At 43.4% G+C, this 14453-nt stretch overlaps 1 protein-coding gene across 1 annotated transcript; it reads right to left on the reverse strand.

Moving 5' to 3' along the window:
• Positions 1–4046: 4046 nt before the first annotated feature.
• On the reverse strand, positions 4047–12113 carry LOC122942193 (proton channel OTOP2-like). The gene is made up of 7 exons (XM_044299694.1): positions 11723–12113; positions 9816–9952; positions 9143–9201; positions 8344–8468; positions 7102–8063; positions 5316–5388; positions 4047–4297 (listed from the first exon to the last, which is right to left on the reverse strand). The coding sequence occupies exons 1-7, from the start codon at positions 12111–12113 to the stop codon at positions 4047–4049; spliced, it is 1998 nt and encodes a 665-aa protein (XP_044155629.1).
• Positions 12114–14453: the final 2340 nt, after the last annotated feature.

Genomic DNA, 14453 nt, shown 5'->3' on the forward strand with positions numbered 1-14453 from the left:
AGTGACACTGACATACATAGCTATGGGTAAAACCACTGATGTAGCTATAGTCTAATGGGGGTCTGGTTTGAGTTCTCATATGCGGGGGGTCTGAGATCTGATATTGGGGTTTCTGATATTGAGGTCTAATGGGGGTCTGATCTGAGGTCTGAAACTGGGGTCTCATATGGGGTCTGACACAGAAGTCTAAAGGGGGTCTGATCTGAGGTCTGAAATGGGGGGGTCTCATCTGAGGTTTGATATGGGGGTCAGATCTGAGGTCTGATTTGAAAGAAAAAGGGGTATTTTTTGTACTGGTGCACAATACAAGGGGTATTTTTGTACTGGTGCACAATATAAGGTGGTATTTGCACTGACGCACATTATAGGGGGGTCATTTTTGTACTGGCACACATTAGAGGGTATTTTTCTACTGGCACACAATATAAGGAGAAGTATTAGTTCTGGGGAGCTATGGTGAATATGATGGGCTCAATGGGCACATTAATACCATTGGGGGCACTTTTAAAACTATGCGCTCTGGCAGATTATTTATATTAGTGGGACGTTGGGGAGCACTATTACTGTGGGGGCACCTGGCATAGCTTAGCACAATTATTTTTGTAGGACATTATGGTTACACTATTATTGGACACTATTTGCCGGATCCATTTATTTTTTAGGGCACTGTGTGCCAATAATTGTTGAAGGGGGCACTACCTATGTGTTGCCAGTATTTTCAGATGGACTGTTTCTGTAGTATTAGGGAGCACAGTGGACACAGTATTGGGGGGGGGGGGGGCAGGTTGGGGTGTTCAGAAGGTGGGAAAATGATTTAAAAAAGTAGAAAATTAAGATGTCTTTTTGTTAAACTTTGTAGAGATGAGATGGCTAAAAGAAATCATCATGGCGGTCTGCTCTGAAAAGGGAAGATGAGGAAAGAGAACATCTACATCAGAGGAGACGTCACTGGATTTAAGAGGTACAGTATGTGGCACTGTATTACCCTGTATATTCTGTAGCGCTGTATGCAATATTTTCCAAGTTTCCAAGCTTTTTACTACTGATGACCTATGCTCAAGATAGGTCATCAATATCAGATCGGCGGGGTCTGACACCCGACACCCCCGCCGATTAGCTGTTTGAAGAGAAGGCAGTGCTCGTACGAGTGCTGCCTTCTCTGCTCTGTTTACCTGCTCGCCACTGCAATTGCAAGCAGGTGAAATTACAAGTATGGCGTCCCCATTCACTTCCATGGGATGACTCTGTAGTATATACTCCATACATGTAATTACACTGCTCACTGCTGCAATTGCTGCCTGCTCACCTCTCAATTTCAATTTAACACAAGCAGGTAGATTGCTGCCACATGATGGGTATTGCTGCAGTAATCACGCATATATGCTGCTTAATAAAACTGAAAGCACCACCTTAAAACAAATTAAATTGCGACTGTGTGAAAACTGAAAATACGTAAATTGACTACTGAGGCTAGACGTTCAATTTCTCTTTAATACACACAGGTAGATTGCTGCTATACCTTCCGTAATCACATAGTTACATTTAACAATCTCCCCCAAAAATTTAATTCCAACCGTGCGGAAACTGAAAATACATAAATGGACGAAAGTTGTAAGGTAGATGACATTTTCTCCCAATAAGCTGATTTACAAGTTTCATTTATTCCCATGTGATACATGCAGTAAGAACTACATTATTTGGCACATTATAAATCCTAACATTTTAAGTGCAATTAATGTGCTATTATATACAGGTGAAACTCGAAAAATTTGAATATCGTGCAAAGTTCATTTATTTCAGTAATACAACTTAAAAGGTGAAACTAACATATGAGATCATTACATGCAAAGCGAGATATTTCAATCCTTTATTTGTTATAATTTGGATGATTATGGCTTAACGGCTTATGAAACCCCAAAGTCTTAATTTTGAGGTACCCTTTGCTCAGGGGGTATGGGTTAATTAGCTGACCAGAGTGTGACACTTTGAGCCTAGAATATTGAACCTTTTCACAAAATTCTCATTTTAAGCTGCATTAATGCAATTCCTTTTCATTTGCATTACTGAAATAAATGGACTTTTGTACGATATTCTAATTTTTTGAGTTTCACCTGTAAGTCTAGGACATGATATTTTACATTTCTGACATTATCATTTATGCAGTCTGGTTGCAGTGATATAAGGGCTGTACAGTAACCTGTTTGTGATCTGCTTTTTCTCCAAAAACTGCATTGCGATCTAGTAGCACAGCCACTTATTTTTACCTTGTAACCTTACTGAGTTTTCTAAAAACATTTGATATATCCTAGAAACATATCAAAAGTTTTGATTGGTGGGGGTCCGCACCAATTGCTAGAACGAGGGGAGAGGAGCACGCTCATATCACTCTCTCTCTTCACTGCAGGAGAAAAAGATGGACGGACCGAAAAGAAAGTCTAAGGGCCCATTTTGCTTCTGTTTTATGCATCGAGGAGATAAAGCATGATATACGAGTGCTTCTTTTTACTTTTTTAATTGCCAATTTGTTTCTGTTTCTCTGATCATTTATATCCATTATATGGTCATGGACCAGGAGAGGAAGCAAGATGGACTTAATGGAAAGTCTTTGGGCCTGTCTTGCTTCTGTCTCCTGCAGCGAGACCGGTGATTGTTGATATGTCACTAACACAAATCAGTTTTTTTTTTTTAAGTTCTGTGACACTTTAAATCTCTTATGATGAGCAAATATTTAAATGAATAAATTAGTTAGGCCTCATGAACACGACTGTATTTTGCATCTGTTTCTGTTTCACTTTCCAGAAGAAATGTGGACAGCATCTGTGTGCTGTCTGCATCCACGTGTCCGTTCCACAAAGTATAGAATATGCCCTATTCTTGTCTGTATTGCGGACATAAATAGTCATTTCTAGTAATAGGAGTGAGAAAAATGGGGATTGTACACGGAAGGTGTCTGTATTTTGCTGATCCATGGTTTGCGGACCACAGTACAGACACAGATGTGTGCGTGAGGCCTTATACCAGGCATGTCCAAACTGCGGCCCTTCAGCTGTTGCAAAACTACAACTCCCAGCATGCCTGGGTAGCTTACAGCTATTAGGGCATGCTGGGAGTTGTAGTTTTGCAACAGCTGGAGGGCCGCAGTTTGGACATGCCTGCCTTATACTGAATCCTTTCCCATAGAGCTATATATCAATCTGCTCAGCTCTTCCCGCTTTATAACATGCTGCCTGCATTGCATTTTGCAGTAACAGGTTCTCTTTAATATTAGAGTCAATTAGATTGGATAAGTGGTGATGACAGAAAATATTGCTGCCATAGACCCCACCAAATGGGACAGACCATCTCATTTCCATCATCCATGAGTAGACAAATGAGTATTCTCTCTGTCTTGGCTGACATGAGATGTTTTGCATACTCTTTACTTATGGAGCATTGCCAGATAATAAGTCTCCATGTACCCTCTGGATCTTGTCAAGGAGAACCAGTGCCTCCCTGAGCTGCATCCTCCTTGAGCTAATTTTTTGCATGTTGTAGAGCTTTGGGAGAGGAGATCCCATACAACCCATTAAAGTTAGGAATTCAGCCAAGCTGAGCTTCGTCCCCCTCCTGGAGCCCTATAGAAGCAGCATTTTCAGCCTCTATGATAGTCTTGTGAATGGGGCAATAAAATGTTCTGGTAAGTGTAATCTCAGATGTAGAGTGAAGAAGATCAGAGCTTGTTCTCAAGAGATTCATCTTTAGTAGTAACCATACATTTGATTGCTCCATAGATGATCTCATTGTGGCTATCCAAGTTCTCGTGTCGAAACAGAGAAGAAGATTGTTATTATGTGTGAATGTGGCTGTGCCATCCATGATGTTCACATCAACCTTGTGGGAATTTAATACTCCAGAGGAAAGGATAAAATTCCAGCATCAAAATGTACTTCTCTCAAGGTTTTTGTAGTCATCTCATAAATGCGTTGTATGGCACAGCGTTCAGGAAGAGGAATTGCAATAAGACAAAGTTGGAATGGCTGGACGACAATGACGTTGTAAGGGTCTTATCAGGCGGTTGCTTCACATATGTTACAATAGGCTTCAAACAAGCTGGCCACAGAGTGCATACGATAGAAGATGCCCAGCGGAAGAGAAATTTTTACAATGATGACCCAGAGCGTGAAGCCGTAGAAGGACTGCTCTATTTGGCTCACCAAGTGTGGCCGGGTGCCATAAGCGTATAAAATCCAGACCTGTGGATCACACAAAGCAATTGTTGTTACTGCACACTTGACTGAATGACATTGAGATCTTATTGCTGTTGACATAACCACAATGTCATAAACATAGAAAATTACAGAGTTTAAGTAAACTGAGCAAGACGGGAAAACAAGCCCAGGTTTATGGCACTTTTATGCTTCAACATTTACATCTGGAGTTTTATAGATAAACCTGTTGTTATGAAAATGTGTCTCAGGGCACGGCCACATGGCCAGACTTCCTGACGTTTGGAAGCTAAAATTTAGGAGTGGATCATAAAAGGAGAGAAAGTACCGTATAAAGGACAGATACTTCTCTGTTTGGAATTCATTCCTGGTTTTGGTTTCCAAAGCTACATCAGGAAAACTGACCGTGTGGTCGTACCCTAAGGGCTGTTTAACACGAGCGGAAGCCGTGCGTGACATCCGCTGCGTGAATGACAGCCAAGACCCGCTGCGGACAGAAGAAGCACGGAGCAGTAACATGACTGATAATGCTCCGTGCCTCTCTGTGATCTTTTTACTACAAAGTCACGGTGACCACTTTGTCACCCATATTTTTGGGGATCTGCAAAAAATATGGGTGACGTCCGTGTTGCATCAGTTTTTTTTTGTGGACCCATTGTAACAATGTCTCTTGTTGTCCACAAAACAGACAAGAATAGGACATGTTCTATCATTTTTGAGGGACTGTAGAACGGACATAGAGATGCGGAGAGCAAGCAGTGTGCTGTCAATTTTTCCGCAGACCCATAGAAATGAATGGGTCCGTGTTCGATCCGCAAAAAAATTTGAATGTGATGCAGACCAAAATTAGGCCATGTGAATGGGGCCTTTAAAAAATATGTGTTCCTTGGGAAGACTTGGGAGCGAGCTCATTTTGTTTTGAAATAAAATGGCTTCAGGGAGAACTAGATGTGGCACATGTACTGTATACCAGCAGGGAGAATTTGTTTAAAATGTACAAGCCTAAAACATAATCGATGAGGCCAGATCTGCAGTCTATGACCATGGGGTCCTGCGTCTAGTGCTGCAAATCAGCCTCCTTCAAGTGAGAGCTCCAAACCCACTGCTTACTGCCCGCAGTCACAACTAGAGGGAGTTTAGCAGGTTTGGAGCTATTTCTGCTGTATACAGGTGAGTTGGAGCTCTGTGTCAGAAAAGGGATATGAAGATGTATTAAGAAATGAATAAGGCTACTTTCACACTAGCGGCACGGACCTCCGCTAGTGAACATGTGCCCCCGGTCAGCCGCTCCGTCCCTATTGACTATAATGGGGCGGGGCGGCGTTCCGGCGGAGGCACAGCGAGAGGCTTCTGGAATGAAACTACGACATGTCCGACATTTATTCTGGCAGCCTCTCGCTGTGCCTCCGCCGAAACTCCGCCCCGCCCCCATCATAGTCAATGGGGAAGGAAGCGGCAGTCCGGGGGCACACGTTTACTAGCGGCAGGACGGATCCAACAGGCTATTCACCTGACGGAACAGCCTGCCGGAGGTCCGTGCCGCTAGTGTGAAAGTAGCCTTAGCACACAGTTTAGGTCTAAAAACAACATAGTGTTAAAATATGGACATTCACTTTCACGGTAGAAGTAGTAGCAACCTTAAAGAGGACTTTTACCATTTTCCCACTTAAAGGGCTTCTGTCACCCCACTAAACTCATTTTGGGTTTTTTGTGTGTACTTATAATCCCTATCCTGCCATATTGCCATACATTATGTTATTAATAATTTTCGTTCAGTAGATTTAGCAAAAAACATACTTTTAAGATATGCTAATTACCTGTCTACCAGCAAGTAGGGTGTCTACTTGCTGGTAGCAGCCGCAGAAAACCGCCCCCTCCTTCTGTTGATTGACAGGGCCAGCCGTGTTCTTCTCCTTCGGCCGGCTCTGTCAGCATTTCAAAAATCGTGCGCCTGTGTTGATTCGGCGCAGGCGCTCTGATATAAGGAGGCTCGCCTCCTCAGCACTCCCTCAGTGCGCCTGCGTCAATGACGTCACCGAAAGAGAAGACGTCATCGACGCAGGCGCACTGAGGGAGTGCTGAGGAGGCGAGCCTCCTTATCTCAGAGCGCCTGCGCCGAATCAACACAGGCGCGCGGTTTTTGAAATACTGACAGGGCCGGCCGGAGGAGGAGATCGCGGCTGGCCCTGTCAATAAACAGGACGAGGGGGTGGTTTTCTGCGGCTGCTACCAGCAAGTAGATGCCCTACTTGCTGGTAGACAGGTAATTAGCATATCTTAAAAGTATGTTTTTTGCTAAATCTACTAAACGAAAATTATTAATAACATAATGTATGGCAATATCGCAGGATAGGGATTATAAGTACACAAAAAAAAAAATGAGTTTAGTGGGGTGACAGAAGCCCTTTAAATTTCCCTTTCATAGTTTGGCACTGGAAAGGCATAACACAGAGGGGGAGATTTATTATGTCCCTGTGCCACTTTTGTGGTGCTTGTGACATATTTTGTCACAAGTGGCGTTTCTGTACCAAACTCGCCACAATTATCTTTACTTTTACTTTGAGCTGCAGCAGCTTTCATCCTGGCATTCTCTCCTTTGATTGACAAGTCCAGGCAGTGAAACCGTCTTCACACCTCACCCTGTCAATCAAAGTGCTCAGAGAGCAGAGCCTCTAGGTGTAACGGCAACGCCCCTGTTGCTCCTAGAGGCTCATTTGCATATATTAAAACATCATTTTGCTCATCATTTTCATATGCGGGCACATATGAACATGGGGCCAATACAGATGCCTTCAGCTGCCAATCGCACATGCAACAGGTCAGCCAGTGTCATAGCCCTTTAGATGCCCTTTAACTTTCGCAGAGCCATGTTCATGATTCTTCACCCTGCACTTACCGATATGTTGTAGCAGATTAATAGGATGGATATGTTCTGCAAAATCTTTCTTCTAGTTCTAATAAATGGTACTTTGTCCTCTTCCTTAACAATGTGCCTGTTGTGGGTAATCTCTGCCACACTGGTTCTAGATTGTCGATTCTTTGGCACATCTGTACAAAAGTCCATCAAAGTTTTGGAGATCTTTACGCTTGCTGCATGCTCTGAGTTTAAGCTTACATGGTCATACTCAGCGGGCAAGTTGCTTATTTCACCTTTTATGCTCTCCTTGGCTGGAACCTGGGATATGGAGTAGACCCAGGCATTGGATGCAGTGGTTGTATTCTGCGCCGGCCCAGAGTAAAGGGCTTCTGTTATAAAAAGATTCTGGCCAAGGACTTGAACGGTTTTACAGAGAGAAAAACAGAGATCCAGAATGTATAGGTTCCCTTCAATGTGTAGGAAGAATATGGCCACTAAGGAGAAAACGGATACCAATAACGGACCACAAGAACTTCCCATAAGAAGAGTTATGTCCAGGCTTCTCACCACGCTCTTAGACACGTCATCAAAGCGAAAACCTTTCTGCAGCCTACATGTTATGATGCCAATGACAGAGGCAATGAACATTGCAGACAGGAGGACTGAGTTGAAAAGGTAATAGATACGCAACGCCTCAGGAACAGTCCCAGGTGACTTAGCAAGGACGCCAAAGCTAATCATGACTCCAAAAGTGGCTGAGATGGCAAATGCTCCCAGGATCAGACCTACGAATGCTCCATTAATATGAAGAGTGCCTTTGCTGTGCCCCGAGACTGCTGCAGTACAGCCCGTCTTCCCTGTGTTCTTCCAGATGACGTAGAGCATGGTAGACGAGAAGAGACTAAACTCTATATTGAAAGGGTGTAAGTAGTCTGCTCCTTCAGAGAAGATGTGGCACAGGTCTGTGGTGCAGACACAGCTGTTTACGTGAACGCCAGCTGCTGAAACGTGGACACGATAGTCATTTAATAAGCAAAACAAAAAGCAAATGCTGGAACGTAGATAAAGCTAGAATAGTACAAAGCCTGCTATAACATCATAGACAACGTTCCAGTAGGCCAGGCATGTCAAACTTGTGGCCCTCTAGCTGTTGAAAAACTACAACTTCCATCATGCCAGGACAGCCTACAGCTATCAGGACATGATGGAAGTTGTCGTTTTGCAACAGCTGGAGGGTAATGAGTTTGACATCCCGGCAGTAGGCAGTTCTAAAAGTCTTACGTTCCAAGATGTTCATCTTCTTTTTTTGAATATCATAAATTTCTTGTAGGTGCTTCATAGACTCGTCTAGGACAACACTCATCCACATTAATATATTTGTCGCTAGTGCATGCATAAGGCCGAACCTATGAGAAAGAGAAGGAATGCATCTTAACAGCAATTTTAGGGCTATCGTAATGCTCTGTGCCATATTCTAGCCTGTGACTATCATAATAGGTTTTAACAAATAAAGTAAATGTACTATCGATAGTAATGAAGTAATAAGGTAGGAGAGGAGGGGGATGCAGCTGCAGCTTCTCACTCGGGATGAAGCAGTGTAGGGAGAGAATGAAGAAGAAGCATCAAAGAGGGACTCTCATTGACTTAGAGAATACAGAATACAGCTCTTACATGAACGCTATCCTATCAATATGTCATAAATGCCCCACATGGGACAACCCCTTTAAACTTTCAGATAACGCCTTTAAAAAAATGCATTGCAAAAATAAGCATTGTGTTCTGACTGCACAACCAGCTTGTTAGACAGTAGACTAAAATCTGCTAACCTATTGCTACTACAGTAGGACCTATTAGGGCCGCAAATGGAGACTAAAGATTTTCAGTCCAATCTGTACTGTATGAAACTTGGAAACATTTCAGACGAACGTAAGTCGAAATCACCTTCAGCTAATCAGTTTAGATTAGGAGACGTATCCTGTGGGAACGCATTCCATTCATATGATTTAGAGCAGTGAGGCACACAAAAATTAGGAAAACTTGGAGCATGCACACGGGCGCATGGTGACACGGGCAATGTTACCTGTTTAACTGTTGCTTCTCCTGTATGCAGATTTTGGCGTAAAATGAAAGAAGAGAGACCTTGAAAGGAAAAGGAAGAAAAGTGCTGAACGAAGGCTGTGTGTGAGACCTCTAGTCTCCCACCATTAAACCCAGTTTCCTCCAGTGGCTCCTTATTGCACTTATTTTACTATTGTATTATTATTATTTTATTTTGGTAAAGTGAAATTAATGTACAGTATATACAGTGCAAAATTAATTATTATTTTGGTTAATATCTTCAAAACTATTTCATCATTTTTAATGACTTTCCATCTGGGACATTTATGGTATATCGTTATGATGTATCATAAACTTCAGATAACTGTGGGACCCTCATCTATCGTAGGAAAGGAGAGCACACCCCACATTCACAGTATCTTCTCCATTCACTGCTATGAGAATTTCCCCAAATAGTTGAGTGAGGGCAGTCGGCTGTTTTTGGAAGTCCTATAGTAGTGGATGGAGAGCAAGCCATGCCACTATGGGACTGCCAGCACTCAAAACTCCCATAGTGGTGAAGGAAATTTGGCTGCACATGCGTGGCTACATCTATGTTCATTTTGGGGAGAGATAGGAGTGGGTCCTAGAGATGGGAACTGAATCCTAGCGATATTCCATAAATGTCCCAAAATATAATCCCTGTTATCTCTCACCTGTATCACTGTGAAGACAGCCTGGACAATAGGGAATGAAGTCACCAATACTGGGGTACATTGATGCAGTTCATAGTAATACCCGAGTGTTAAACAGTCAAGGACAAGTGTCGCCAGAGCAAAAAGGCACAATCCACCTGCAGAGACATATAAGTGTCAGTTATATTATACCTGTGGAAGGTTTTATGCATTTCCTATTAAGGATGAGATGTTCAGATCAGCAGCTATGACCCCTGACTCTCCCATGTACATGTACACTTTGCTGTTTTCAATAAGGCGAAGGTAAAAAGCCATTGCACCTTTGAAATCCAACATGTTTGATCATCCCCCCCCCCCCCAATATCTGCCCTCGGGAAGGAGTTAGGAAACCCCAGTAGACATTAGAGTCCATGGTCAATTCCATTGTTAAGAGGAGATTTAGATAATTGCGATTGATGTATATAGGGTGAAAATTGACGGGGAAATCAAATCAGAGTACATTGCTGTACATGGTCATTTTCAATATGTTGCCTATTGAATGGTACCTGTTACCATGAAAATACAATGCAATTTGCGGGCAGCATGTTATCGAGCAGGAGGAGCTGAGCAGATTTTAAATATATATATGTATTGTGGGGTTTCGCTCTGGTAGATGGGGTAAGCGGACGCAGTACAGAGGCAAAAGACAAGTTCTTAACGCAAAACTTCAGTGTTTATTCACACTTGAGGCAAATGCACAAAACAATGCGTTACTTTGCAGTCTTGGTGTTTACTTCACACTAATTTGAAAGTTCATATAAGACAAGTCACCTTGATGTCAGTTCTGCCTCCAGCAATCCACGGCAGGCTTTAGGGGGCCTGTTTCCTCGGCCCATGGGTCTCAACCCTCCAACCTGGCACCAAGCCTCAGATCCCCACAGAGATCCGGCTGCTTAGCCCAGCTGCCTATTTAAGGACAGCCAGGTGCTGCCAAAAACCCGGACCGGCAATTAAAATCCAGTCCGGTATTTGACCCCACCTGGCTGCAAATCAGCCCAGCAGCAGACGCTGGGAGGAAAATACCTGTTTTCCCAGACCATTCCCCTCACTGTGTCACAGTATATATATATATATATATATTTTTATTATTCAATTAAATCCTTTTCCTTTATTACTTAGGAGTCATGTGGGCGGCTGCTTAGTCACTAATAGTTAGCTGTCAATTACTGAGTAGAACCACCCACATGACTGCTAAGCATTGAAAGAGGATAGATTACATGTATGTATAAATTACAAGTTTTACTGAATCTTGTCCCATAAAACCATACATCAATCTGCTCTATAACATGCTGCCTGCAGATTGCACTGCATTTAGTGGTGACAGGTCCCCTTTTAATTCAAGCAGATGAAGGTGGATACTGTAAAACTGATAATGAGAGGACTGATGACTGATGTACCTTGGCATCAGCTTCAGTCCCATAGAAATGAATAGGATCTGTTATCATCCATTGTTAATCCACTTTCTGTTGTGTTTCCTGGTCTATGCTATTATTAATATGAATCCCTAAATTGAATGATTAGCGGATCACCAATGAGTATCCCCGATGATCAGCTATAATCTGTGGAGGAACCTGGAAGCAAGTGCTCAGTTCCCCCGCCGCGCCACCATGGGGGAAACAAGGAATTACACAGTTCCCTGCAGAATCAATGAGCTGTCACCGTAATGCATGGACATGCCAGGTCCTCCATAGTGAGAGACACTCCTTGGAGCTGCTCTGGCTAATAGATGAAGGTCCTTAATAGAGGAACCCCAACTGTTTAACTTAGAACTAATGTTTCTGTCATTAACAATTGTGAACTTTTCATTGCTACGTTAAGATAATAACCTCCTAACATCTTGTCATCGTGTCATAAATTATTACAGCGAATAAGAATAATGCAATACCTACCTTTCAGCCAGCTAGCCCCAGCCTGGTAATCCTGATACATTTTTATTTTTTTATTTTTGGCAGATGTCCATGCAAACCATAGCATCCAAGCTGAGGAGGACAACATGAGCACCGTGAGAAATCCCTGGACATTGTGTGTTTGAGGGTTGTGATGACGCATCTCTGCCAAGAGGACTGCACTGCCAAAGAAAGTCAGGAGGGCCAGGTAAAGTAATGAGAGGAGAATGGTAGTTCTTGGGTTGGCAGAGTGGTGCCATGTCTCTCTCTCGTTTTCTGAGCTGCTGATGCTGATACTGGAAAAAAGAGAATCTGGGGAGCAAGTGGTATCTCTAGTGGTGACGTCTTGAACTTGGAAAGTGGTGCCTTCTCCGGAGATCACAGTTGTGTTCATCTTTTCATGTGTGTTTCTTATGGGATAAAACATGTTTAATAATCAGAACAGTCTAAGGTCATCTGTATCTCAAATGGTCTTTAACAACTATATTAATCATCATAAAATATATTATCCATAAAGGTAGGCGCACCCTTAGTTATCTGATAGCACTGGAGAAAGTAGCCATGAGCTTAGGACCTACACTATCTCAAGAAAAAAATCGCTGTAATGCTTGAGAAAGCATCATGTCTGCTTCAGCTGCCCACCAGGATAACCGCTCTCCATATGCCCTTTATTTGGGCAAATTAAATTATTTATTGCCTATGCACAGGTCAGGTGATAAATATTGTATCCTAAGAACTAGGGATCCCTGATCCACTGTATTCACTTCTATCACGTATCCTCCGGATAGGCGATAACTCAATTTTGTGGGATAACCTCTTGAAGCTGAAATCTACTCTACAATGGGAAAATAGTAGAATAACCATACAATTCTATATTCCTCATATACTGTCTGGGACATTGACTATAAGGATTTGCTCACATATCAGACTTGTTGCAGATATTTCTGGGACTGAAAATCTATTCTATACACCTTAGGCTACATGCACACAACCGTGTACCCCCCGTGGCCGTATTGCGACCCACATACACGAGCACCGGCCGCGTGCATTCCGCATCACGGATCGCGGACCCATTCACTTGAATGGGTCCGCAATCATGGAGATGTGGAACGGAGGCACGGATTGGAACCCCGCGGAAGCACTATGGAGTGCTTCCGTGGTGTTTCTGGCCGTGCCTCCGCACCCCAAAAAAGTACCGTCGGCTGCAGATCGCAGACCCCATTCAAGTGAATTGGTCCGCGATCCGCATGCAAATGCCCGACAGTCTGTGCATTACGGACCACAATTTGCAGCATGGGCACGGAGCCCTAACGTTCGTATGCATGAGGCCTTAATGAGGTTATTTCTGCGGCACGTGCATGCATTTGTGCAAGTCCCATTCAGATGAATTGACAGCAATTTCTGCAATAAATCTGCCACGTGACCCTAATTATGCTTAAGCAACTGACAAATCGTTAGCGCCAATCTAATTAACTCTTCTTAAGACCTAATTACCATAATTACATTACATGAGATTTAAATGGTGTTAAACCCGTTTAATCAGCCAAAGATATTAAGAGGACAATCATTTACATTTCAAGCGTGCTGCAACATATCTGAACATATTAAAACAGGCTGTGAATTGTGCTCTTACCTTACTTTCACTAGAAGTCACTGTTTTCGCTATGACCCCGCTGAATGTCCTGTGTCCTAGTGAAGTTCTTGCTGCACAGTCGTTTGACTTTATTAGAGATGGAATTAGCGGAGGCGTTCTTAAAATGTAAGACCACCCTTGACTGTGTGGAATTAGGAGACTGCAAGTTTTTGGTAAGGAGAAGCGAATGGTTATGGCCTATCATTTATGGTCACCTGTATAATACCACTGAATTAGGCCGGATTCAGAAACTGTCACTTTTTTTTTCTACTCATATTGACTGTTAGGTTTTAGGGATAGTTTAGGCCCCTTGGTTAGGTAGTTTAGCGATCGGTTAGCGCCCAGCCCACCGCACCGCAGTCACTGATTCGCTGATTAGCATATCGCTAATCAGCATTTGTACTTTTATAGTATCTGTAAGTGATCAAAACTGATCACAGTCAGATCTATAATAGTATTAGTGTCACCTTAGCTCGCCCTCCACCCAAAACGCAGTGTTTGCCCGATCAGGCCTGATCGGTTGCCCACACGTGCGTTCGCCCACGCCCGCCCCGCCGCAGTGACAAAAAATATATATTTTTTTATCACTGCACAATCACTTTACACGCGCTGCGGCGATAAAAAAATCAGTTTTGATATTTTTTAGCAACCGCAGCGGCCTCTGGTACTTTGCTAGCCTCCCATTTGTAAGACAGGCTTGCTTTTTTTCTTGGGTAGTCTCAGGGAATACCCCTAAATTTAGTTGCCCAAATGTCAAACAGGGGTATTCTTCTGAAGAGGCCTTCAGGCTTCTGACCCAGTCGGATGAGGAATGGGAACCTGTAGAAAGCAGTGGCAGTCTGACCCAAAGTTCGGACGAGGAGGTTGAGGTCCCTGATACCACCAGGCGTACCCGGCCCCGTGTCGCTAGACCACAGGTTGCGCAGGATCCGCTTCAAGGGCAGCAGAGTGGGGCTGGCGCTGTCGGATTACGTGGTGAGGCATACACCAGCAGCGCAGCCCTCCCGGGACCTAGTACCAGCACTGCTGTACAACATGGTGAAGTGGCGAGCACCAGAAGGGCAGTTGAAGCTGGTACGGTGGCACGTGCATTAGTTACCC

Source organism: Bufo gargarizans, chromosome 6 (assembly GCF_014858855.1).
Source record: "Bufo gargarizans isolate SCDJY-AF-19 chromosome 6, ASM1485885v1, whole genome shotgun sequence".
Classification (NCBI taxonomy): Eukaryota; Metazoa; Chordata; class Amphibia; order Anura; family Bufonidae; genus Bufo; species Bufo gargarizans.

Bases quoted from the DNA above. Each gene is read 5' to 3' on its own strand.
- LOC122942193 (XM_044299694.1), bottom strand. From the start codon at position 12,113: ATGAACACAACTGTGATCTCCGGAGAAGGCACCACTTTCCAAGTTCAA. The intron at 9,953-11,722 runs GTAGGTATTGCA...ATGTCTCTGCAG, and splicing joins TGGGGCTAGCTGGCTGAAAG to GTGGATTGTGCCTTTTTGCT. The intron at 9,202-9,815 runs GTGAGAGATAAC...TTTCCTTTCAAG, and splicing joins CTGTCTTCACAGTGATACAG to GTCTCTCTTCTTTCATTTTA.